General features: G+C 39.0%; 1 protein-coding gene across 5 annotated transcripts in view; it reads right to left on the minus strand.

Moving 5' to 3' along the window:
• SEC23B (SEC23 homolog B, COPII component) overlaps window positions 1–23,530 on the minus strand; it is a 41,505-nt gene that overhangs the window by 15,659 nt on the left and 2,316 nt on the right. For 4 of the 5 annotated variants that reach the window (XM_077114877.1, XM_077114884.1, XM_077114881.1 and 1 more), the window contains 14 exons: window positions 23,136–23,359; window positions 21,306–21,363; window positions 17,448–17,534; window positions 15,989–16,225; window positions 15,784–15,869; window positions 14,741–14,885; window positions 14,176–14,334; window positions 13,736–13,851; window positions 9,802–9,925; window positions 8,535–8,615; window positions 6,122–6,211; window positions 5,314–5,420; window positions 3,613–3,766; window positions 963–1,040 (listed from right to left, as the gene is read on the minus strand). In XM_077114877.1, the coding sequence (XP_076970992.1) occupies window positions 963–1,040; window positions 3,613–3,766; window positions 5,314–5,420; window positions 6,122–6,211; window positions 8,535–8,615; window positions 9,802–9,925; window positions 13,736–13,851; window positions 14,176–14,334; window positions 14,741–14,885; window positions 15,784–15,869; window positions 15,989–16,225; window positions 17,448–17,534; window positions 21,306–21,363; window positions 23,136–23,359 (1,746 nt within the window). Of the gene's footprint in view, window positions 1–962; window positions 1,041–3,612; window positions 3,767–5,313; window positions 5,421–6,121; window positions 6,212–8,534; window positions 8,616–9,801; window positions 9,926–13,735; window positions 13,852–14,175; window positions 14,335–14,740; window positions 14,886–15,783; window positions 15,870–15,988; window positions 16,226–17,447; window positions 17,535–19,357; window positions 19,868–21,305; window positions 21,364–23,135; window positions 23,360–23,530 lie in introns of those variants that run through there. The other variant, XM_077114886.1, reaches the window with a different exon arrangement.

The raw sequence follows: 23,530 nt of genomic DNA on the forward strand, positions 1-23,530 counted from the left end.
CAGACAGCTCAGGACACAGGAACGGATGTTGGAGTGAAGTATGAGAGAAAGCGAGAGATAAGAAATGTCCCGAAGAGCTGTGTTCTTTACTTGGCAGATTAGAAGGAGAAGAGGAGGGGTGGGAAGCTCTTCAAGGATTTTATGCAAGAATGACAGGATAAAAATTCATTGGGAAGTCTCTGGCTGCAGGGTGGAGAACAGACTAAAACAGTCATGAATAGAGGCAGGAAGACTGTGAGCCCTCTTTGCAATACAATCAGATTTCTCTCCATCCCTTGAACATGCCAGGCTGATCTGCCTCAAGGCCTCTACCCTTGCTGGCTGCCTAGCCGGCCTCACCCCTGAGGGTGCTGTGACTGGGTCCTTTCTATCACCTGGGCCTCAGGTCTACCCTGAAATCCCTATAAGCCTGCCCCAAAGGCTTGGCTGGCCCAGGCCACTACCTCAAGAACTTGTTTTTTTACAGCACTTCCCACTACTTGACTTATACTATCTGACTTGTAGCCATTTCATCTGCACTGCCCAGAACACTGACTGACAGGGCAGGTGCTCCAAACCTTATCAACTGTGGGCTGTTTTGTTATGTTTCATCTTCATGTGTGTTCATTCCCTTGGCTGGTTACTGAGGTAGCCAATTGTCCACCTAGAACTAATACAAATTACAGGAGATAGCATTCCTGCTATTATGGCTTTAATGCAATCACCCTCTTTCACCTTTCTATGAAACTGTCTCAGTGCATATCTCTGCACGTCAGAAAGGAGTATTTCCTCTGCTTTGTCTTTGTAGGACTTAGGGTACTATCTTACCAAAGGCCCAACAACTGCCTTGAACGGAATGCTTTCATCACCCACCGACTAGGTCTCAAAACAAAAGTCTCCACTTTGCCCCAAGAGCAGTGAGTTTTCTCACTCACACAATTTGTTTCTCTACAGTATTAAATAAACACACACATGTAACTTACCTGAGGATACAGAGAAAAGGAATCTGATAACCTAAAAGAAGTAGGATCTTCTTTGTTATACTGTCCAAATTTCTGACACTGTTGAAAAAAAAGCAAAAAAAAAACCCTTAATGTCACCTGGAAAAATCATTGTAAGAAGAAAACTACACAACTTGTTGAAGAGTGCTTTGAAAAGTATTTCTTTTTTCTTTCTTCGCTTTGTATATATGTTATATTATACAATAAAAAAAGTTAAAAAAAAAAAAAAGAGAGAACTACATTCAAATCTCAACTATGTCACTCACTAACTGTGTATTCTAGACCCACACTTCTCAAGAATGGGCGACAAATCACCTGGGGACCTCTTAGAGGGAATACTGCATGTCTATCAGGCTCCCAGGTGACACCACAGCCCACTCTAAGTAGCATCAGCCTAGGTGAGCTCTCTCTGGAACCTCTTCCATATAAAAACACTCTAGGACCATGAAACACTGGAAAACATGAATAAATCTTAAAATTTCTGAACCACGTTTTCTCTTCTTATCTTTCTCATCCAGCACTTCTTTCAGCCACTATAGAATAAGGCTGCCTACCAGTTAAAGAAAGGGCTTCCCTAACAATTACTTTCTTCCCACTGAATTCAGAATTCCTTTCACAGTTCTCATCTTCTTGAACTCTATAGTAGCACAAGCCAAGTGACTTACCAAGCTTCCTGAAACTCTCCTTCAGCTGCTGAAATATCACTTTCCTGTGATATCTTCCTCCCTCCTAACCATAGGTTCCTCAGAGGTGAGCTACTGACTCCTACTCCTACCATCACTGCTTTGGCTACAAATGATCATTAGAACCAGATCAATGCCACCCATATACCTCCACACACGCCCCATTCCCCATGTCCAGTGCTGATCTCTAACATGAACTCCAGTCTTAGGCTTTCACTGGACTATAAGAGAACTTTGCTTATACATACTTTTCCAGGTTCACATTCAACATATCAAAAACAAACTATTCTACTGAGAAGAAAAATATATATTCCCCTCCGCCCACCCTAAATTTGCTCTTTTCCTATTTTCTACCTCTGTCAGCATGCCCACAATTTTGGCAGTTATCCATACTTGAAACTTGAATCAACATTCACATTTTGCTTTTTGACTCCACATATAATCCTTTCATGAAGTTTTAGAATTTTCTTCAGCATACACCCTGATTCCAGATCTTCTACTCACCTTCCCCCAACAGCATCCTCACCTCCCTCCAATTTATCTTCTGTGGTGATATTAAATGTAAACACAGCTACACGCTAATGTCACATCCCTGCTTAAGAATCACACCTAAATCTCTGTCTCCCTAAAGCAGAGCATTCCACAATCAAGCTGTACTTTTGCTGCCTCTGCTCCATTATGTTCGTTCTGCCCTCCAGTGACTGTGAAGCCTAAGCCAAAGTACACATCTACCTCCCGCAGGCCTGTTTGTCCTTGGCAAGTTTCTTTTAAGGCTCATTTCCCAAATGACGCCTTTGCCAACCGCTTTGACCCTCTGCTAATCCATCCTCCCTTTGAAATGGTGTTTGATAGTTCCAAGTGACAGTGAGGGGAAACACAGAATTAAACAAGTTTCCTCACTGGTCTTTTCCATGCCACTGATGATGAATACATGCTATGCACCTATTAGAAGCACCTATAGTATACCAATTATCGATTTACTGCCCTCAGCTCCAAACTTACCCTTGCTGCCTACTGTGAAATAGGTCTATGCCCTAGAAATATTCTTCCTTTCCCAGCTGGCCTGATGTTAATAGATGTTAATTTGTGAATAGAGGTTGCTGGAAAGACACTGCTGGAGGGAAGGATTTGCTTTCTGGCTCCAGTGTGCCTTCAGTGCTTCCCCAATGTCCCACTCTTGGACTGCATAGCAGTTGCATCTCCCCTGGGACATCTGCGGGCCTCTGGTGAATCAATTTCCTGTGAACAGCTTTCCCCAGCACTCCAAAGGGTGAATTTCTATTGAGTTCCTTTGACCTAGCACCCACAACTTCTCTGCCACTGAGTGAGCCATGGCCATGCTCTCCAAGCAAGATCCAGACCAGCCCCAGGTGAAAACTCCTCCCTGGGTTCTCCATCTCAGCCTTAAGAGTAATGGCTGCTCCTTTTTCCCACTAGCCCTATATGCTTTAGAATCCTCTTCATTTCTTACTAGGCAATCCCTCACTTTCTAACCTTCCACTCTAATAAACTTTTTTTATTAAATGTTCCCTGTTTAAGTTACTATGTTCTTTCTCTCTCCTAATTGGACGCAGACTGATATGTAAACCATCTCCGTAAAGTCACTGGCCTCAGACTCCTATTTTCAAGAAATGCCTCCCATATTTGGAAGGAAAATAAAATGTTGCTGCATTTACAAAGTGACTTGTCCAATCCAAGTCTTTACACAGATTTGTACAAATCCCCAAACGTTCTCTGCATGTTGTTTCTTCCCAAGTATAATACATAAGGGTTTGAGGAGAAAACACGTTTAACACTTCTTTTATATTACTCTCAGAATGCCCAGCATTTGACATAAACAAGGTAAATAACTGATAAATTATTATTGGCTGACTATACAAAAGAGGTTTAAGGGACCGTTTCCTTTTCTCAAAAGTGGAACAGGAGCAATGCTAATTTTCCAAATTTACCAGCCGAATGAGCTGTCGGTCCAGCCACCGGAGCACATCAGGCCCCTCCTCTGACTCCGCTCGGAACACTCCCAGCCGTGCCATCAGAACTGCTGCGGCCTCCTGGTCAAATGCTGCTTCGATGTGCCTGAGCTGATTCTGTACATCTGCCCAACTGACAACTTCAGAGTTAGTGCCACACTTAGACGTAGGAGAGACAAGAAAGCCAGATCAGATAAAGAAACACACAACCTAACTCTGAGTCTAAGACAACACAGATTTAAACCGCGCTTTCTTTGCGGAATCACAGGGGTTTTATAAACATTTTTATTTATCCTCACATGATCTCTGAAGGCTAATGCCTCAAAATAAAAGATACAGAGACAACCCCAATGCTCCATGAAGGACCATGAAAGTAGATACCCCAAAGAAGTGTTCCTTTCTCGAAATCAATATCACAAAAACCTAAATGTTCACAAATTCACAAAATTACTTCCCAGCATCACATCCACTGTACAAAAATTTAGCACATATACAAAAGTATTCCAAAAGAGTGAGACACAATGAATAAAGCTAAAAGACAAGAGACAGACCAGAAACAGACACATGTAACAAATGTAATTATAATCATATACAGAACACACAGAAAATTTTTACAAATCAGCATAGAAAAAAAAAAGGAAAAGAAATAGGTTTGCCAAAACAGGCAAAAGCTATCACACAAGAAATACACATATGGCTAGTAAATATGCAAAAGTACTTAACCACTGGTAAATGAGAAATACAAATTAAAATAAGATAGTGTTCTATCTATGCTATCTAGCATTTTAAAGGTTAATTAAATCCATTACTAAAGAGAGAGGGCACTCTCCTTATACTTTTGGAGAGAATACAAATAAGCTTCTCAGGAGAGTAGCTTCCAGTATGCAAAATCTCACTTCCATACGTCAATGTAAAGAAATACTCATATACAAAGACCAAAAAATATGAACGCAACACTGTAGGTAGGTGGGCGGGTGGGTGGGTGGGAGGGAGGGAGGAAGGGAGGAAGGGAGGAAGGGAGGAAGGGAGGAAGGGAGGAAGGGAGGAAGGGAGGAAGGGTGGGGGAAGGTGGAAGAGAGAAACGGCTTGAAACGTTTTTTTAATAGAGGAATGGTTCAAACCATACAATATTATGCAGCCATTAAAATGAATGAGATAGCTTCTATGTAAGCTTCTACGTACTACTGACACAGAAAGATGTCCTTGACACATTAAGTGAAAATAGCAAACTGAAGAACAAACACATGTATAATTCCATTAATGTAAAAAAAAAAACATACACATATACACACATATATGGTATATAACAGTACAGAAAGGGGATTATGAAGTTAAACACCAGCAGGAATATAGCATTTACCACCGAGGAGGGTGAGTAAAGAGAGCTAGTTTTTAAGAATTTATGTGCTGCCTGAATCTTTTGTAAGGAAGATGAATGTATGGGTTACATAAGTAAAAAAAGAATCATGAAAATTAATTTTTAATGAACTATATTCCTACTGAAAGATGATTCCTCTAGGCAAGTACCTATAAGCCCAGCTGGGTCAACCAACAAAGTCACCTCCTCCCAAGATCAAACAAGCCAGTGAGAACCATTCATAGAATTATAAAGACAAATGAATAGATGCTAAAATTCCTCTTTAGAGGAAAGGTGACAGAAAGGAAAAGGGGGCCGCTTACTTTCGGGCGATGGTGGTAACACGGATGCGCCTCTGGGTGCTGGAGTGCTGATACTGGGTGACAAACTGGATGGCGCCCCTGCCTCCTTGGGGGATTGGAGCGTTGTGCTACAGGCAAGAGGTAGTAATACACTGTTACCCTCGCAGACACAAGTCAGCACACTGACACCCCCACTCCACCCCTGGCCAGCATGATGGTGACATTCCTGACTGGACCTGCATTCCATGGGCAGGAGCATTTTGAATGGGGCATCCAAGATCTCAGCATTTCATTGTGTGTAAATTTCAATTAAAAAAATTTTAAAAAGAACCAGAATCAGATGTTGCACTCAAGGAATGATATGCATGCTGAAGCGTTCAGGGATAAACACCAGTGATGCCTGCAATTTGCTTTGAAGTACATTAAAAAATAAGACGGATTGATGGATGGATAGATATGTGACAAAGCAAATACAGGAAAACATTAACTGTAGAAACTAGGCTGTGGGTATATGGGTGTTTGCTGAACAATTCTTTCAGTTTTTCCATCGGTGGAAATTTTTCAGAATAAAATACTTCAGGGAAAAAATGACATTGCCAACATTATGATGGCTGGCAAAAGCCATTCTTCTACATGAACTTCTCTGTTCAACAATAAAGCAATAAAACCAATTTGCTGAGTCCTACTAAAGACCATGCCAGAATGGCACGAGCCTTCTGCAATCCTAAAGCTGCATCAGTGTATGGGAAATGTAATCGGAAGCCACCATCTGTAATAAATCAGAAAGCATTACACTGAGAAATGAATACACTTAGGAAATATGACCCACCTGATTAACTACTTCAAAGTAGATACCAAGTGTGGACGTGGGATCCAGACTGCAGACTTTCCACTGATTTGTACCACCAATACCAAGCTCCTGTGAGAAGGGGGAAGGGGACAAGATTGAAGAAAAAAACAAAAGCAAAAAACCACCTGAGAGTTAACTGCTGAAGGAAGTACTGCCTATGAATAGGGTGGGCTACACAATATATCTCATTCTAGACCAAACAGAAATTTTGCTAAATAAAAGTACAATTACAGAACAGAATAAGGCTTAACAGTTACATTTACAGTATCTTAAAGCCAAGTTTTTTATTGGCTCTCTGATCAATTTTCATTATAACACAAAGAAAGATAACATATACCTTAACACAATACTGAAATCAACTGAAAGAGGTCAGGGTAGTAGAGGAAGTAAACAGTAGAAAAGAATGATAATCACCTACTTAGCTTGAAAGTTTTATTGATCTCTCTCATCATTATTAGAACAAGAATCAATAAGTGAGTGGGCTAGAAGATTTTTAATCCAATTCCATTATAGAACAGCTACATATAAATTCTCAGCTGGAGAACTAGGTATTTTTAGTAGTATGTCGGCTGCTTTTTTTTGACTAGTTGAATGGCTTCCATTGATAAATAGGAGGTTCACTAAAATGGGAATCAGTGTGTCAGTTTTAATCACAATACCTAGAATAAAAGGTCACAAGTGCCAAAAACACACAAAACTGAGATTCAAAGAGAGCAGAGAAGAACGACATAGCCATGAGAACCAGAGAGAACCAGCCAGCAACCTTTGGAAATGAAGAAGGAACATGCCTCCCGGGGAGTTTCATGAAACAGGAAGCCAGGAGAAGCTAGCCAATGATGCCGTGTTAGCCATGTGCACTTCCAGATGAGAGAGGAACCCTGACCGTGTTCACCATGTGCCTTTCCAGATGAGAGAGCAACTCTGTGTTCGTCATGTGCCTTCTCACTTGAAAGAGAAACCCTGAACTTCCTCGGCCTTCTTGAATCAAGGTACTTTCCCTGTATGCCTTTGATTGGTCATTTCTATAGACTTGTTTTAATTGGGACATTTTCTCGGCCTTAGAATTGTGAACTAGCAACTTATTGAATTCCCCTTTTTAAAAGCCATTCTGTTTCTAGTATATTGCATTCTGGCAGCTAGCAAACTAGAACAGATACTCTAGAATAATTTACATTTGGAAAAACACACACACACGCACACGCGCACACACACACACACACACACACACACACACACACACACAAAACCACCAACCACCAAGAAGATCACCAGACTCTGAAACATGCATTCTACATTGTAGAGACACTGAGTGTTGCACATTCTAGCATACTTCATCCAAATGTGGAATACTGTGCTTAGAAAGTGATAGAATGTTGTATTAGAGAATAACAAAATTCTGTCTGTATTATCCTGCAATCCTCCCAGACGGCACACCGTTAGCCAAGTACAAAGTCATGTTTGGGGCCTGCATGCCTGTACTCAGAACAACGATCTGAGGAAAGCAATGGTAAAAGCAGAGAGGGACGGCCCTTAAGTTGAGTCAGGAGCAGCTCTAAGAGGTGGCGAGAGTGCAGGTCAGCTGCTGTTTCATCAGTACTTCTTAAACAAGATTGTGGAATGGATGGCTTCTTGAGTAATCACCTTGTCTAAATACAGCAGGAATTTAACATCTGCTAGGAAGTGAAGGCCTCCCTCCCTCAGGAAAACCGGCAACCAAGTAAAAGGACCCAGCTCTACAGTTCATGCTTCTGACATCTGTTCAGACTGCTTCTCACGGATGATGCAAATGAGGAAAGGATACAACTGGGAGAACCCCAGCCCAGAACTACCTGGAGAGGCCTCCTGACAACCAAGGTAGAAAGCATAAGGAGGATCAGCAAAGGCACCTCATTCTCTAGTGATACCAAATTTTATTCACATATAACTCAAAATGTGTTATTTAAATGACACAGATTTGACCAGATCTGACCAAATCAAAAGTTTCTGTCACGAAATGCTCATTGTTAGCTGAGAAGAGAGATAACGGTATCACCTCTGAGGACAACAAACACAGGTTGGTTCTTTGCTGGCAAAGACGCCTTGTGGCTTACTGGCACTGTGGCCCAAGCATGGGTGATGGAATCAATGAAGAACCTGGGCTCTGGCTTCTTCATGTCAGCTCTGAACCTGAGTAAGATTCCTAACCCACAAGCCTTGGTTTCCTCCTCTCTGACCTTCAGACAGATGGACAGGCAGCTCTCAGAGCTATAGTCTTCAGCAAAAATTAGCCATTCTTCCCTGAGCACAGACACACACGAACAGGTGACACAGTGTAAGACCATCATACTCCCACATTTCCAACTGGGTAAATTCTTGGCACAGGTGGTAATGGTGATGCAGGAGTTTTCCTTACATTTTCTGACACACATGGTCCTTTCACATTCAGAGATACACATGGACCAATGGCTCCTGCAATCTTTAGCTCCCGAGAAGTCTAAAACAGAGTTACATGTAAGTATAAAGTTAGAATATCAGTGAGAAGCACCTGCTTCCACGATGGCCACAACTAAAGCTTAAAGGAAAAATAAAAGCAGCATTATTGTTCCATCTGGAGAAAATCCCACATGAATTATAGTATATACAAAGATGATGCAGCATTTTCAACTTCCCCAACTCCCATTCCCTCCACTACTTCCCCCCACCCCCTGCTACATGGGCAGGCACCAGGAATCGAACCTGGGTCTCTGGCACGGCAGGTAAGGATTCTACTTGCTGAGCCACCATCACACAGCTCCCCCAATTTCCATTTTTTTTAAGCTTGGAAATGAGCATACCCAAAGAAGATAATTCTACCAATAATGTTTCATTATTTTCTAATCCCACATATACATTCAAACATTTACATATTTCTAATATGGGAACATACTATTTTGTGTTGCTTTAAAACTATTTATTCCATGAACTTCGACTTGACAAAGCCAGCATATATAAATTTGAAAATTTCAATTCATTTCAACTAAGTCTTATCTTTTTTAAAACAAATCTCAAATATTTGAAACTGTTCCTTAAACTCTAACAATAGAATCTATATGATTAACTCCAGTTCTCAAATTAGTAACCTTAATAATTATCAATTCGCAAAGTAATATTACAGCAATATTTCTAATGTACCCTTTTAACATGTTCTCAATGATTTAGAGTAAGTGCATAGGGCTATCTGTCCTTTCATGGGAAAAAAAAACACAACAAAATACAGTACTATTTCAGAGCTCTGTGGCTGTTCTTCAGGCATGTACCAAATATAATCCACAGTTCTGTGGAAAGTGGTGGCAGCCATGCCTGTAGCTGGATGGCCATCCACACACCAGGCAGCTGCTCGTGTTCTCAAATCACAGTGTGGTTCCCAACACCCAACATCCTTTCTAACTTCTGCATTGTACAGCAGGGCAGAGAGCAGGGCATGCAGGAAACCAGATCACTTTCTGCTTATAACATTAATAAATATACAGACTCTCCCTGAGATGCAAAGGGATAAGGTAAATACACTTCATGAGAGCTATTTAGTTGGGATCCTCATATTTCTAGATTCCTGTTTCCAATAGGTGGAGGTGCCCAGAAGTCTGACTACTGAATAAATAAAAACACAGTTGTCCCATTAAAGTTCTCGAAATCTAGCATACCTTTACTTCCAAAGTAGCACCAAATGCCATTCGGAAATTTCCATTAAAATCTTTACTAAAAATCCTTTGGAATGTCTGCTTGAAGAGAGAAGTGTTGAAAGAATCTCCCATGACCATGTAACCTCTAGGAATGAAAACAGAAAATAAGTGAACGTTCAAGATGTTTAAGAGCATTCAATGCTCCCTCAATATTTACAAAATAATTTAAAGAAGAAAGAAAAAAGGGACCATATCTATCAAGTTGCTAATCACTAACTTAAATGGTAAATGGCAAATGCAATTAGTATTTGCCATTTTAGAACAGTTCTGTATTTTGATCACAGTGTAGTTCTACAAATCTACAGAGATGATGAAATTTCACAGAACTATACCTATACACATATAAAAAAAAAAGGAGATGCCTCTAAAAAATGGTGAAATCTAAGTAAGCTCTGTATTATAATTAATTGTATTATATCACTGCCAATTTCCTAGTTTCAATATTGTATTATATTTATGTTAAGATGTTACCACTGGGAGAATGTTGATGAAGAGTATATTGCACCTTGATGGCAGCAGGTTATCATGAGAAAACAGTACTGAATGGTGTGTAAATGTAGTAGAAAGGGGAAGTTTAGGGTCATGTATGACACCAGAAGGAAAACTGATGGTTAAAACCTGGGAATGTACAACACAGTGAATTTTGCAGTGGACAATGTCTGTGATTAACTGTACAAATAAAGTTCTTTCATGAAATAGTGCAAATGTACAAACCTATTACAAGGAGTTAACAGAGGGGTTTATGGAGAAAAAAATGTACCCACTGCAAACTATGGACCTGAGTTGATAGTAATATTTTAATACTCTTTCATCAACAGTAACAAATGTACCATACCAAAACTATGGGTTAATAATTGGGGGAAATAAGGAGCATGGGAGGATTAGGGTTTCCTTTCAGTTTATTTTCTGGAGTAATGAAAATGCTCTAAATTTGATCATGGGAAGGTATACACAATTACGTGATGATACTGTGAGCCCGTGATTGTATACTCCAGATGATTTCTATGATGTGTGAATAATATAAATTGTTTTTAAAACTGCATTTAAAAAAGTATACTGGACCTCTAGACTATTTTTGCAACTTTCTATCAAGCTATAATTCTTTCAAAATAAAGAGTAAAAAAAATGTAAAGAATCCTTCAATCAAGAAACTCACTGGTCTAAATGGGCTATCTATTGAGCAGGGATCTCCAACTCCTTTCACATGTTCTTGGTGTAGGAAAATACCCAGGCTTGCAAGAAATCCTTTTTAGGTTAATTCACTGTTCAAAGAATTTAATCCTTGGCTATACATGAATTCTTTCTTCTTACTGATGATTATAGATATTCACCACTTATTGAAGTTAGAGAAAAGTATCAAAATTACAGCATTTCATGTATTTGGGTTTAAGGCAAGAAACACAGCTTGATGCAAATATGTATCAATAGTAATCTCAGCTAAAGCCTATTAAATGCAGCTGTCATTCACTGAACAGGCTGGGAAAGAACCCAAGAAAGACTATCTGTTCTTGTTGTCTCAGAAAGTCTGAACTTTCCTCCAAATATCCACTTCCCCCTTTTCCTTAATGATGGGGCCCATGATTGGAATAAAGGCACTATTTCCTAGCTCGCATATGCGGCCATGTTCTGGCCTGTTGGAAATGGCCCTCATGATCTGTAGGATGTGTCCTTAAGGGAAAGAGCAAATCCATCTTCAACTCTTCCTCCTTCCTGATGCTGAAAAATGACGACGGCTCCAGTAAGCATCTTAAGCTACACATAGCATGTTAAGGTTGGTGGAATAGCACAGTGGAGCCTGAGCCTCTGATGGTGATGAGTTCAGCATTCCAGCCCTAGGCTCCCTACCTCCAAAGTGAGAACTAAATTTGTAACTTCATTAAGGCCACTAATATTTTGAGTTTTCTGTTATATCCAGACAAACTTAATCCTAACTCACACATCCCCTCTACCACATACCTACCAGGTTATCATCCAAATTGAGCATGACCTCCTCCAACACCGGCGAGCTTACTCCCTCCAGAAGCCATCCAATCCATGTTTGGACAGCTCTGATTTTCAAGAAAGATCTTCCTTTATACAAGTGAAATTCTGTGTCTCAGCAACTTCTACTCACTGATTTTAGTTCTATCCTTTGGTCCATACAGAACAAATGAGATTCCTTCTCCACAGAACAGTCCTTTGCTGAATAATCATCATGCCCCATCTGTCTTCAGTTTAATCTTTTAGTTCCTTCAGTCATTCTCTATATGACATAAGTTCAAGCACCCTGCAATGCACTAATTGTTCCTCTTTGGACATCTCCTATTTATCTACAGGCCCCTTTTAAATTTAAATGCTCAGAATAGAAGGCAATACATTCTGGATATGGTGTGACTAGCACCAACAAGACTTAGAACCTAGACTATTGTCTACTTTGAAAATAACACAGCCTAGAATCCCTGTTTTTCTGGAAACCATCCCAAAATGTTGACTCACCTCGAGATATTAATACAACCTCTAAGTTTTTGTTTGTTTTTAATGTTAGTACTAATACCTCTCCCTGATACTATATTTGTGCAATTGGTAAACTGACTTAAAGTCTAAGTCTTTCAGTATCAAAAATCTAATTAAAACAATAGCCTGGCTACACAGTGAAAACACACACATAAAATGTGGCATACAATCTTGGGGAAGTTTACAAATACACTAAAGCTTTTCTGTGGATACTCCAAGTCAAGGACTCTCGCAGGGCCCTGGGAGGAGTTCACTAGTACAGCCTGCATCAATCAGTGTTATTTGGGACCCTACCTCTCTAATTCAACAGCTACTGCTCTTCAGGACAGCTACAAGGGACCTAGGTTCTACCTTCTCCTTCCTCCCCACTAACCACTGAAGCCCACTGGCATCACCTGGGTGCTTGTCAGGCCTACCCCTCTGCTCTACACCAGCACTTCTCAAAATGTATGTGCACACAAATCACCAGGGATCCTGTCCAAATGCAAGGTCTGACTCAGTAGGTCTGGGCTGAGACCCTAGAGGCTGCAGTTCTATAGCTCCAGGTGATACTGATGCTGTGGGCCCTTGGCCACATGTTTGAGTACCGAGAATTTACATCAGTGGTTCTCAAATTTGTTCCATATTAGAATCACCAGGGGAGCTTTTAAAACTTCCCAACACTCAGGCCATACCTCATACTAATTAAATCAGAGTCTCTGTGGGGTAGAACCCAAAGCTAGAGTATTTTTGAAAGTTCCCCAGGTGATTCCAGTGTGAAGTGTGGCGTGAAAACTAGTGCTCTACTTCAGGGTCCTGACACTTAAGTGTGTGCCAGAGTCATGTGGAGGTTTGTTAAAACTGATGGCTAGGCTGCATCCCCAAAGCTTCTCATTCAAGTCTGGGGTGAGGCCTGGGAATGGACATTTCTAATGAGTTCCTAGAAGCCTATAAAGTAGCACTTTGAGAACCACTGCTCTCCTCCTTGATCTCTGAATACAATCCTGGCTTAGGCTATGAGTCAGTAAACATTCTCTGGGCTACAAGAGGAGTCAGTATTAGTCATGAGGTATAGCCACTTAGCCAGGTAAAGTTTCTCCTAATTGTTCTGCCATACAGATCATATTTCTTTCACTTCTCACAAGCAAATGTCTTGCTGAAGTCCAGATACCCCATGCTTTCTTTCTTTGCTGCCCTGGTTTCTGTGATGTCTGACAACTCTATGGAAGAAATGAAGTTACTTGTGGGACCTCCTGCTAGTCACTGCTTCTGTCCCAGGCACCATCCTCAGTCACTGAAACCATGGCCCGGAGCTATCTGAAAACTTATCTAAGTCTGTCTCACCCGATAAAGTGGCTCCCTCACTTACTTCTTCCTTGAAGTAAATACGCTTCCTTTTCCCAGGTGTTCCCTGTCAACATACCCAGTAAGATTTGTACAACACTTCATCTCCAAAAGTCCAGTTTGATCAAGAGCACAGGAATAAATATCAATGCAGTGACCGTTTGCAGCCGTTCGATTAGCAAGCATTTCATAGTGCTGGAAGAGAGGAAAACTATCTTTATGAAAACAGAAGTGTTCATTGCTAGGCATGCCTTACTATACCAAAGGAAGGTAATCAAATGCAGGAATACGTAAATAATTTTCCTTGAAGCATCTGAATAAAAAAATACAGTTTTAATCTCAAAACGCTTTCAGCAGTTTTTAGATCTGTTCACTCTAACTCAGGTCTAAGAGCAGTGCCAATAATTTCACAGTAGCCAAAACCTGGAAGGTCATCCCAACAGGGGCCTCCTGCTGGCCACAAAGCACAGCCTCTGCCAATCAGGCATGGCCCTCCGGAGCAGGCGCAAGTGCACCTACCTTGATTGCCTTTTTCATGAAACGTGCATTATCTTTCTCAATATCATGCCAGGAACGAATAGGAGTCTTTAATTCATCTCCAACCACCATGCCGGGTCCTTGGGTAGGGGGACCTCCAGTAAACAACATGATCCTGGCTCCTGTATTTGGAAAGGTGCCCTAAAATAGCAAGTGGCATAATTTTAGAAGTACACAGTACCATCCCCAAGGGTGGTTCCAATTTTTCTAAAGAAACACTACAAAGTCTCCTTAGCTGTTTTAGTGCTGACAGTATCACAAAAGCACCATTCATCTTCTTCCAACCTGCTCCTACTGTACACATTTGTCAATTTACTATCAGCATTTCCCACTGCCTTAAATTCCCTTATGTTCCTCATGAAAACTTTTAGTGTTTTCAAGACAATGAAGGGCTCCTTCAATGTGCATAATAATAAAGACTGAAGCACTTTCTGATAAATTCACTCAGTGAATTGGCTTAAGTCACAACTTGTTTTCAAACAAAACACCAACAATTTCCAATTGCAAGTTTGCATGATTTCAGAGGGCCTGGTAAATTCGGAATTACCTCCAACAAGCCAACGGCGATGGACAAAGCCACACCAGTGGATCGCAGAGGTCTCTTTCCCTGAGTTACTGGCCATGGGTCCCTTTGCAACTCTCCAAGAAGATCAGTCAGGTTCATGTCAATCTTGTGAATGGGTTGCAGAAATCTGCACAATTTTGAATGGACACATCAAGCCATGTTAAATAAAATACTCAGGTCTTCAGCACGAGGTGATATATTACTGCTCTTCAAAATAATTACTTGGAGGAGAAAACATTGTGATTTTTTTTCCTGCAAAGATATCTCTAACTACAAACACAAAATAATCCAAAGTAACTTTACGAAGGAATATAACTAAAAGCTGGATGTTTAGCAATTTCTTAGCATATAAAAAATTCAAATTACAGAGGAGCAAATCTGTACAACTAAAGTTTAAACAACAGAGAAACCCTATACACTATGAATTTAGTCCATGTATGGTTCATTTATGAGCACAATTCATCATTCTAAAGATTCAGTTTGTGGATCCCACCTGTGTTTCTCAGGTACCTTAGGAAAAATACAGAAACATTCTGGTTTCTCAACCAGTATCTTAGGTGATACACTTAAGTTTCTGTGGGCTTTTATTCCTACCCAGTGGAGTCTCAGGCACTCAATAGGATGAGTAAAGCAAGTGCCTGGTCTTAAGTTTGTTTGAGGGCATCCAAAAGAAACACTTTTCAGTTTTGTCACCTTTACTTAAGGATCAAAAAGGACAACAGCCAGGTATTGTGTCAAGGGGAATAACTAAGTGTAGTGATCTCAAACCTTTTTGATAGAAATGCAAGCAGGAAAAACACTGTGAGCAAACCCCCATATGTGGTTGTATAATTTCATTATAAATTATACATATATTCTGATGTATTTTGCCATGACAAAACAGTAAATATGGTAAGACTTATTCATTCTTTTTTTTTTCCTCTAAAAATAAGGAAGTAGAAGTTTTGTATTTTTCTTCACTTACTCTGCTGGACTGTCCCGTAAGCCCATCACAGAATGTGCAATATCACATATTTGTGTCTCACCTGCTCGAAATCAAAGAGTGCTCCTGGGATAGAGCAGGTCTAGCTTGCTGCGTAGGCACAGCTGGTTTGGTAAGGCCCAGCATATCCTAAAAAGCAAACAAACAAACAAAAAGACTCATCTCTTAACATGAGAAGTAAAAGTGAGTCACTACTTACTTTTTAAGAAATGCCCTTGTTCCTATTTGTGTGCAAGCAAGACACACACCTGAATTTGTTTTGCAGTCAAATCCTTGGTCCCTCGGAAGACATAGCTTTTAGAGATCCCTTCACAGCTGAGTTCATGAACCTGCACCATCCTCCCGAATGTGACCAGGCCCACAAGTGCATCAGGAGGAAGGAGGCTCAGGGACATCTGCAGGGACTCCTTGAGGGCTTGAAGGTCATCTTCCTCCAGGCATGTGTCAACCACATAGAGGAAGATCAGAGGGGCCTGAGGACCACGCTTTATGCAAAGAAAACAGGATAATTATCAGTATACAAATAGATGCAACCAGCTGTTTTTCACTCTCAGGAGATAAAGACATTTACACAAACCTCCTATTTACCTCACTGAACAACTCAGGTTCTATTAAAAAAAATTAAACCTAAAAGTTATTTGTATCCAACAATTTTTCTCAGGTCCTTGGACACATCAGTGAACAAAAGAACAAAGATCCCTACATGCCTCAAGGAACTAACTTTCTGGAATTGGGAAACAGATTATAAACAACATACCTAGTAAGTAAATCATATAGTACGTTAGAAGGTGTAAGTTTTATTTAAAAAAAAGAGAGAGAGACTAGGATAAAGGGCATTACGAATACCAGGAGCAGAGATAGATTGAAGACAAGTTGCAAGAAGGCAGTCTTGATGAGAGAGTAACATTTAAGCAAAGCCTGAAGGAAGGAGGGGGAAAGCCATGCAGATAGACAGGTAAAGAGTTCCAGCCCTAGTGGCAAAGGCCCTCAGGCAGGAGCATTCCTGGCACACTGGAGGAAAGTTAAGGTGCCGCATCTGACTGAACAAGGACATGATGAGAAGCTGAGGTTAGTATTGGTAATAGGGCCAGCTCACTTGGGGCTTTAAAGACTGTTTCTCTGAGTTAAAAGGAAGCCATTCTACTATTGGGGGTTTCTGAAGACATGTGATATGATATATGGCTGCTGGGTTAATAACAAAATATAAGGGGTTATGATGGCTAAAATCAGAAAATCAGTTAGGAGATTTTTAGAATAATATAAGTGGTAGAAGGTGGCCAGCCCAAAATAGCAACAGTGGGGAAAGAGAGAGGTGATTGGGTTCTGCATAAATTTTTAATATAGAGCCAACAGGATTTCCTAATGGACTATATATAGGATGTAAGAAAAAGAGGTTAAAGATGAATCTAAGATTTTCACACTGAACAAACTATAAGGATGGCATACCATCAACTGAGATGGATAAGGCTATGAGAGAATAGGTTTTGAATTTAAACCTTTTCACCTTTTCCATAGCTTTGTCTCAGGGCCTAAAAACAATGCCAGCAAGTGCACATGTGCCACAGCCTTATGTTCAGTATTCCGCCTCCCTCACAGATTTGAACCACTTTCCCTTATCTTTCAGAAAGATCAAGCGCATGGAAAACAGTGTTTCAAAAGAAACTCAATATTTAAGAGTGTTCATTAAATGTACAACACTGAAGTTACCTGTATCACGTACTCAATTGTAGAAAACTGGGGCATCAGTTCAGCAGGCTGATTCACCTCAGATATGCCTGTATAAGCTGGAGGAAACTGTGAAGAGAAGAAGCAAACAATGTTTTATCATGGCTGAAAGACATTTACATAAAACTGTTTTCTTTTTCATATATAAAAATGATTAGGTGGCCACATGTTGATTCTGAAATCACAAAATGTATAACATATTAAGATAGAAAAAACCCACTATTTAAAACATATAAAAATATAAAACTGTCACATTTATATCATGCTGTAATTTTTAAATGTTTTTTAAAAACCGCATTATTAAAAACTATTTTTTAATCCATAACCTGCAAAGTAAAGATGAGGTTTTACCTGCCTCACCAACAGTCTATGTGGAAGAGTAAAAAGCTTTAATTTGGGTTTATTATTATGGCTGTTATTGATAAAATAATATATGTTCATTGTAGAAAAATTAGCAAGTACCGGGGGAAAAAAAAAACCACAATCAGAAGAAAAAAAAACAACCAAATACAATCACATTACCCAGAGGCAGCTATCATCAACACCTTGGCATATTTCCTCCCAGACTATTTTTCTTTTTGGGGGTGCATGGTCTGGGAATTGGATCCAGGTCTGCCATATGGAAGGTGAGCATTCTAACACTGAACCACCTGTGCACCCTCCTCCCAGACTTTTTCTAAGCGCAGCTGAGGTCATCCTATAAATGCAATTTTGCAACCTGTTTTTTCCACTTAACATAATGGCACCAACATTTTCTTAAGCTTACAAAACTCTTTGAAACATTTTAAAGTCATAGCCTGTGTACTGGCTTTAAAACTTAATAATCTACACATTAGAGAGAGAGGTAAAATAGCTTTATACTACAGCAAGCGTTTAGGTGCATCTCACCAAGATTCGGCAGGTGATCAATCACTCCAGCCAATGGTCACAGAAGAGTGATCAACTGAAAGCACAGCTGAGGAGCTGAGTGGCAGCTTTAAGGGGGCTGGCCAGGAGAGAGGAGTGCTACTGGGGCACCAGGACCCCAGCAAGAGTCAGCAAAAAATCTCTAGCTCCATCCTGGCCATGGCTGTTCATGGGCTGCAGTTGCCCAGCAGTGGGGCTTGATTAAGAACTATAAGATGTGGGAGAAAAATACAGATAAGCCCAGACACATTAGCTACCTCCCAGCAACCCAGAGAGGCTATATTCTCCCATCCAGTCACTCAGATGCACAGAAAGGGGAGTGGGGAGGGTGGGCTGAGATTACTTTAGTCCCTCAAAGGCCTCTCTTATCTCCTAGCTCTACAACTCAGTGAGGTTCATAGCCCCATAGTTCAGCTGGGAGACTCACTAAAATTATTTCCACTAAAGACACACAGATTTCCAGATCACATCTATAAAGTAGCAGGTGGAGACCTCAGATATTTATCAGGTAACCTTTTTTTTTTTTTTGCTTCATTTAAAATTTGTGTTTTCTTTTTGATTTGTATTTTTCATTTGTTCTTTTTTCTGTTTTTTATTTTTTGTTTGCTTTATATAATCTTTATAAAATAGCTGTACTGATATCAAATACTCATTTAGCACTTCTGTGCCAAGCACTGTTCTAAGTGCCTTACATTCACTAACTCAAATATTATAAGGCAGGCTTAGTCCTAGTATCTTAATTTTAAAGTCAAGGAAACTGAGGCACGGGAGATGACGACCAAAGTTACACTGGTAGTGGATCTGAGAAGCAAGTCCAAGCAATCTGGCTACAAAGTCTCTCCTCTTAACCAACATGTACCCTGCCTTAGAACTTTTTTTTGGGGGGATGGCTGGCAAAATTTTATTTCTTGTTCCTTGTAGTGGTTACAAAGATTTTCACCCTATAATAATTCATTAAACTATTAAAAAAAAGTAAATTGAACCACCTGGGATATAAATCCTGAGTGGAGTGATGTATGGGCCTGTCCTTTCCTGAGCCTTATTTCTCTGGCTTTCTCTTCCTTTCTGTATTCTATCCAATGTCCACCGAAAAAAAACTCCTTTTCTGCATGGGTTCATCAGAGTCAGTTTTGCTGCACAGAATCAAACAACGTAAATTGACACAAGTGGGCCTGGAAAATTATCATCAGTGGTGAAGGGAGTATAGACAACTTTTTGGAGGAGTTTTGCTGTAAAGTGAAATGGGTGGTAGCTGGAAGGGCACTGCAGTCGAAGGAGTTTTTTTGTTTGTTTACTTGCTTTTTTTTTTTTTTATATTTATTCATATCATTAAACTCAACAGAGATCTTTATTTCTTCTTGCAACTTTGATTTATTGTCTATTGTCCTTTCCTTTCAACCTGCAGAAATATTTTTAGCATCTCTTGTAAGGCTGCACTGGGAGTGATGAAGTTCCTCAGCTTTTGTTTACCTGGGAATGTCTTAATCTCACCCTCATTTTTTTTTTTATTAATTAAAAAAATTAACAAAATATTTAGAAATCATTCCATTCTACATGTACAATCAGTAATTCTTAATATCATCACATAGTTGCATATTCATCATTTCTTAGTACATTTGCATCGATTTAGAAAAAGAAATAAAAAGACAACAGAATAAGAATTAAAACGATAATAGAGAAAAAAAAACCTATACCTCACATGCAGCTTCATTCAATGTTTTAACATAATTGCATTACAATTAGGTAGTATTGTGCTGTCCATTTCTGAGTTTTTATATCCAGTCCTGTTGCAGTCTGTATCCCTTCAGCTCCAATTACCCCTTCTCTTTTTTTTTTTTTAATTAACGGAAAAAAAAGAAATTAACCCAACATTTAGAAATCATACCATTCTACATATGCAATCAGTAATTCTTAACATCATCACATAGATGCATGCTGCCTTAGAATTTTGATCATGAATTACATTAAACACAGAATTCAGTTCTGAATGTAATAGGCTGTATGAATGTTTTAAGAACTGGATGTACTTCTGAATTTCTCAGAGATAAACCTGAATGGAATCTATTTACAGCTTCCAAATCTGTAGTCATCAACTCTACATTGTTTACTTCATTATTGAACTGAAATTCTGAGAATAAGATTAATTATACTTATGATCAAATATATGGATAAGTAAATGTGATTAATAGCTTGAGCTCTCCTGGAATTGTACATTGTGTTGGGCACAATTAATTTTTTTCTGACAGCGTTACTGAGGTATGATGTGCATACTATAAAATTCACCTGTTTGAAGTGTAAAATTCAATGATTTTTAGTAAATTTACAGTTATGCAGTGATCACTACAATCCAGTTTTAGACCATTTCCACCATAAGGACATTTAATTTTAAAGAGAAGTCTCACCATTTATGAGCTAATCATAGTTAACTATTTCAAAATTTGAAAAAGAAGTTCAACACTGATACCTACACCATGAAAGTTAGATTAGAAAATTTAAATTAGACTACTGTCCAATTAGAAAAAACTGAAGTAAAATATGAACAATAGATCTTTTCTTAGAGAAACAGATTATCTACAGAGAACTTGTAAAAGGGAACTGTGGGGCAGGCAATGGTGGCAGAGTGGCAGAGTTCTCGCTTGCCACGCCAGAGACCCAGGTTCAATTCTCGGTGCCTGCCCGTGCAAAAAAAAAAAAGGGGGGGGAATTGTGTTTGTTCCATAGTAAATGACAAGAACTCAAATAACGAAACTAAGTCATCTTACAAAAGAAAAATGACAACTATTAGAACTTTTAATATCATGTTTAACAAAAGCTATCACCTTATGCTCAGCAGAAATTGACTCCCACAACAGACACAAATTCAACCTCAGTTAATTCTTTTTCATAGTATAATACAATGAAATGAATAAAAAATTTTAAAAATATTTCACATACCTGATTTCTCTGGAAACAGAAATTACAGGCCCAAAGTTTTGCTCGATAATCAACCTGACTGTGAGAAAGATACCACATTTATTTTCAAAGTAGAAAGCATTCAAATGTGAATCTTAAGTTCAGTAAATCACATAAATAAATGTTCGTGTCTGTGCAAACAGATAAAGGAAGCAAAACATTCACTGCACATAGAGCATTCTCCTTCTGGCTCTTAAGTACACCAAAAAAGATTCCTTCAAATACCTTCAATGGAGAATCAGAAAATCCTTTTTTCTCTTTCCAACTTCCTAGATAACTTTTTAAATTTCCTGGTTAATATAAATTATAGGTTATTTCTTTTTGCCCTATTATCTTAACATAGTCTTCACGATTTTTCTAACACCTTTATTGCTCAGATATGTGAAACTAAATTTCAATACAAAAAGGACATTTCACATAATGGAAAAATTTCCTAGACTTTTAACTCTCATGGCCTACCTGAAGAAAATTTGGACAGGTTTGCCTCTGGGTTGAAACACTTCCTAGAATTGGTTCGAGATAATGCTTTGGTTACATTTTTTTAATCCCCTTACTACATTAAGGATATTAACAAACAATGGCTATTATTTAAAAGAGAGAGCAGCAGCATTCTTATGTATGGGTACATTAAATAAAGGCAAGGGAATGAAGTAAAAAAAAAAAATGTTTCCTTATGTGGAAATTTTATTTTTAAAAAGTATCTAACACTCTTCATCTGTTTAAAAAATTTTCAAATAATCTCCCCATCAAAAGAAATATGTCACATCATTGGCTGAGAGATTCCTAAGAGTCGAGAGGTTATCCTGGAGGTTATTCTTATGCATTAAGTAGGTACCATCTTGTTATTCAAGATGTAGTGGAGAGGCTGGAGGGAACTGCCTGAAAATGTAGAGCTGTGTTCCAGTAGCCATGTTTCTTGATGATTGTATAATGATACAGCTTTCACAATGTGACTGTGTGATTGTGAAAACCTTGTGTCTGATGCTCCTTTTATCTACCTAGTCAACAGAGGAGTAGAACATATGGAATAAAAATAAATAATAGGGGGAACAAATGTTAAAATAAATTTCACTTGAAATGCTAGTGATCAATGAATGGGAGGGCTAAGGGGTATGGTATGTAAAATTTTGGTTTTTTTTCTGTTTTCGTTTTATTTTTCTGTTGTCCTTTTATTTCTTTTTCTGAATTGATGTAAATGTTCTAAGAAATGATCATGATGAGGAATATGCAACTATGTGATGATATTGTGAATTACTGATTATATATGTAGAACAGAATGAGCATATACTAAGAATGTTTGTGTTTCTTTCCTGTAATTGTTTTTTAATTAATAAAAAATTAAAAAAAAGAAATATGTCACAATCTCATGTGCAGAAAACTTGCAATAATTAACAATAAAATCCTTAAGAGTTAAAATTTCTTCTGTCTACTTCCTCCTGCCACAGCATCCCCATATCAGGTAAAGATGGAAAAACTGGTCTAAAGCGTTTGAATTTTTCTTGGGAAAATGCTTCAAAAGGTGCCAACAAAATCCAGATATGGATTATACCAAGATCAAACTGAAAACGAGCAAATAAAGTGAATTCCAAATCCTTTCCCTCTACCTCCACCTCATTCCCATAAGATTCTAACTTCATCTAGAGTGTTAGATCAGGTAGATTTCTACAAACATTCATCACCTGAGACATGCCCCATCTATTAATCATTGAAAATTGATGACCTGGCACAATCAATCGACTTTTATGAGAACCACATACAAATGTTAATTTATCATAGTCACCATTTGTAATTGGTTTTTAAAATAATTTATACCAGAGTGGATTGAGAACGGCTTTACAAGTTGGCCTGCTGCAAAGCACAGGTTCATACTGCACAGGAGGCAGGTCTGGTCGTTCTTTTAAAGGAGTCAGGAGACAAGCCAGGGGAACCACCATTCTTGTAGCCTCGAGACGACTAGAAGGCCATACATTCCAACTAAAGCGAACACCGTCCTGATCTTCATTCTGCTGAATAAACTCCTGATATGTCGCCATGGTCTAAAAAGGAATTGAACATAAGCTTTAGTTGTACATGAAATTCTCAACTCAATTTCAAAACAGAAGATGATCATCTAACACAGTGTTTCTTAAACTTTTAGTCTGGAAGTCACTGTAGGATGACATCTCCTTTCCCTCTAATCCCCAAAGCCAATTCACTTCACAGTTATC

Source organism: Tamandua tetradactyla, chromosome 1, assembly GCF_023851605.1.
Source record: "Tamandua tetradactyla isolate mTamTet1 chromosome 1, mTamTet1.pri, whole genome shotgun sequence".
Classification (NCBI taxonomy): domain Eukaryota; kingdom Metazoa; phylum Chordata; class Mammalia; order Pilosa; family Myrmecophagidae; genus Tamandua; species Tamandua tetradactyla.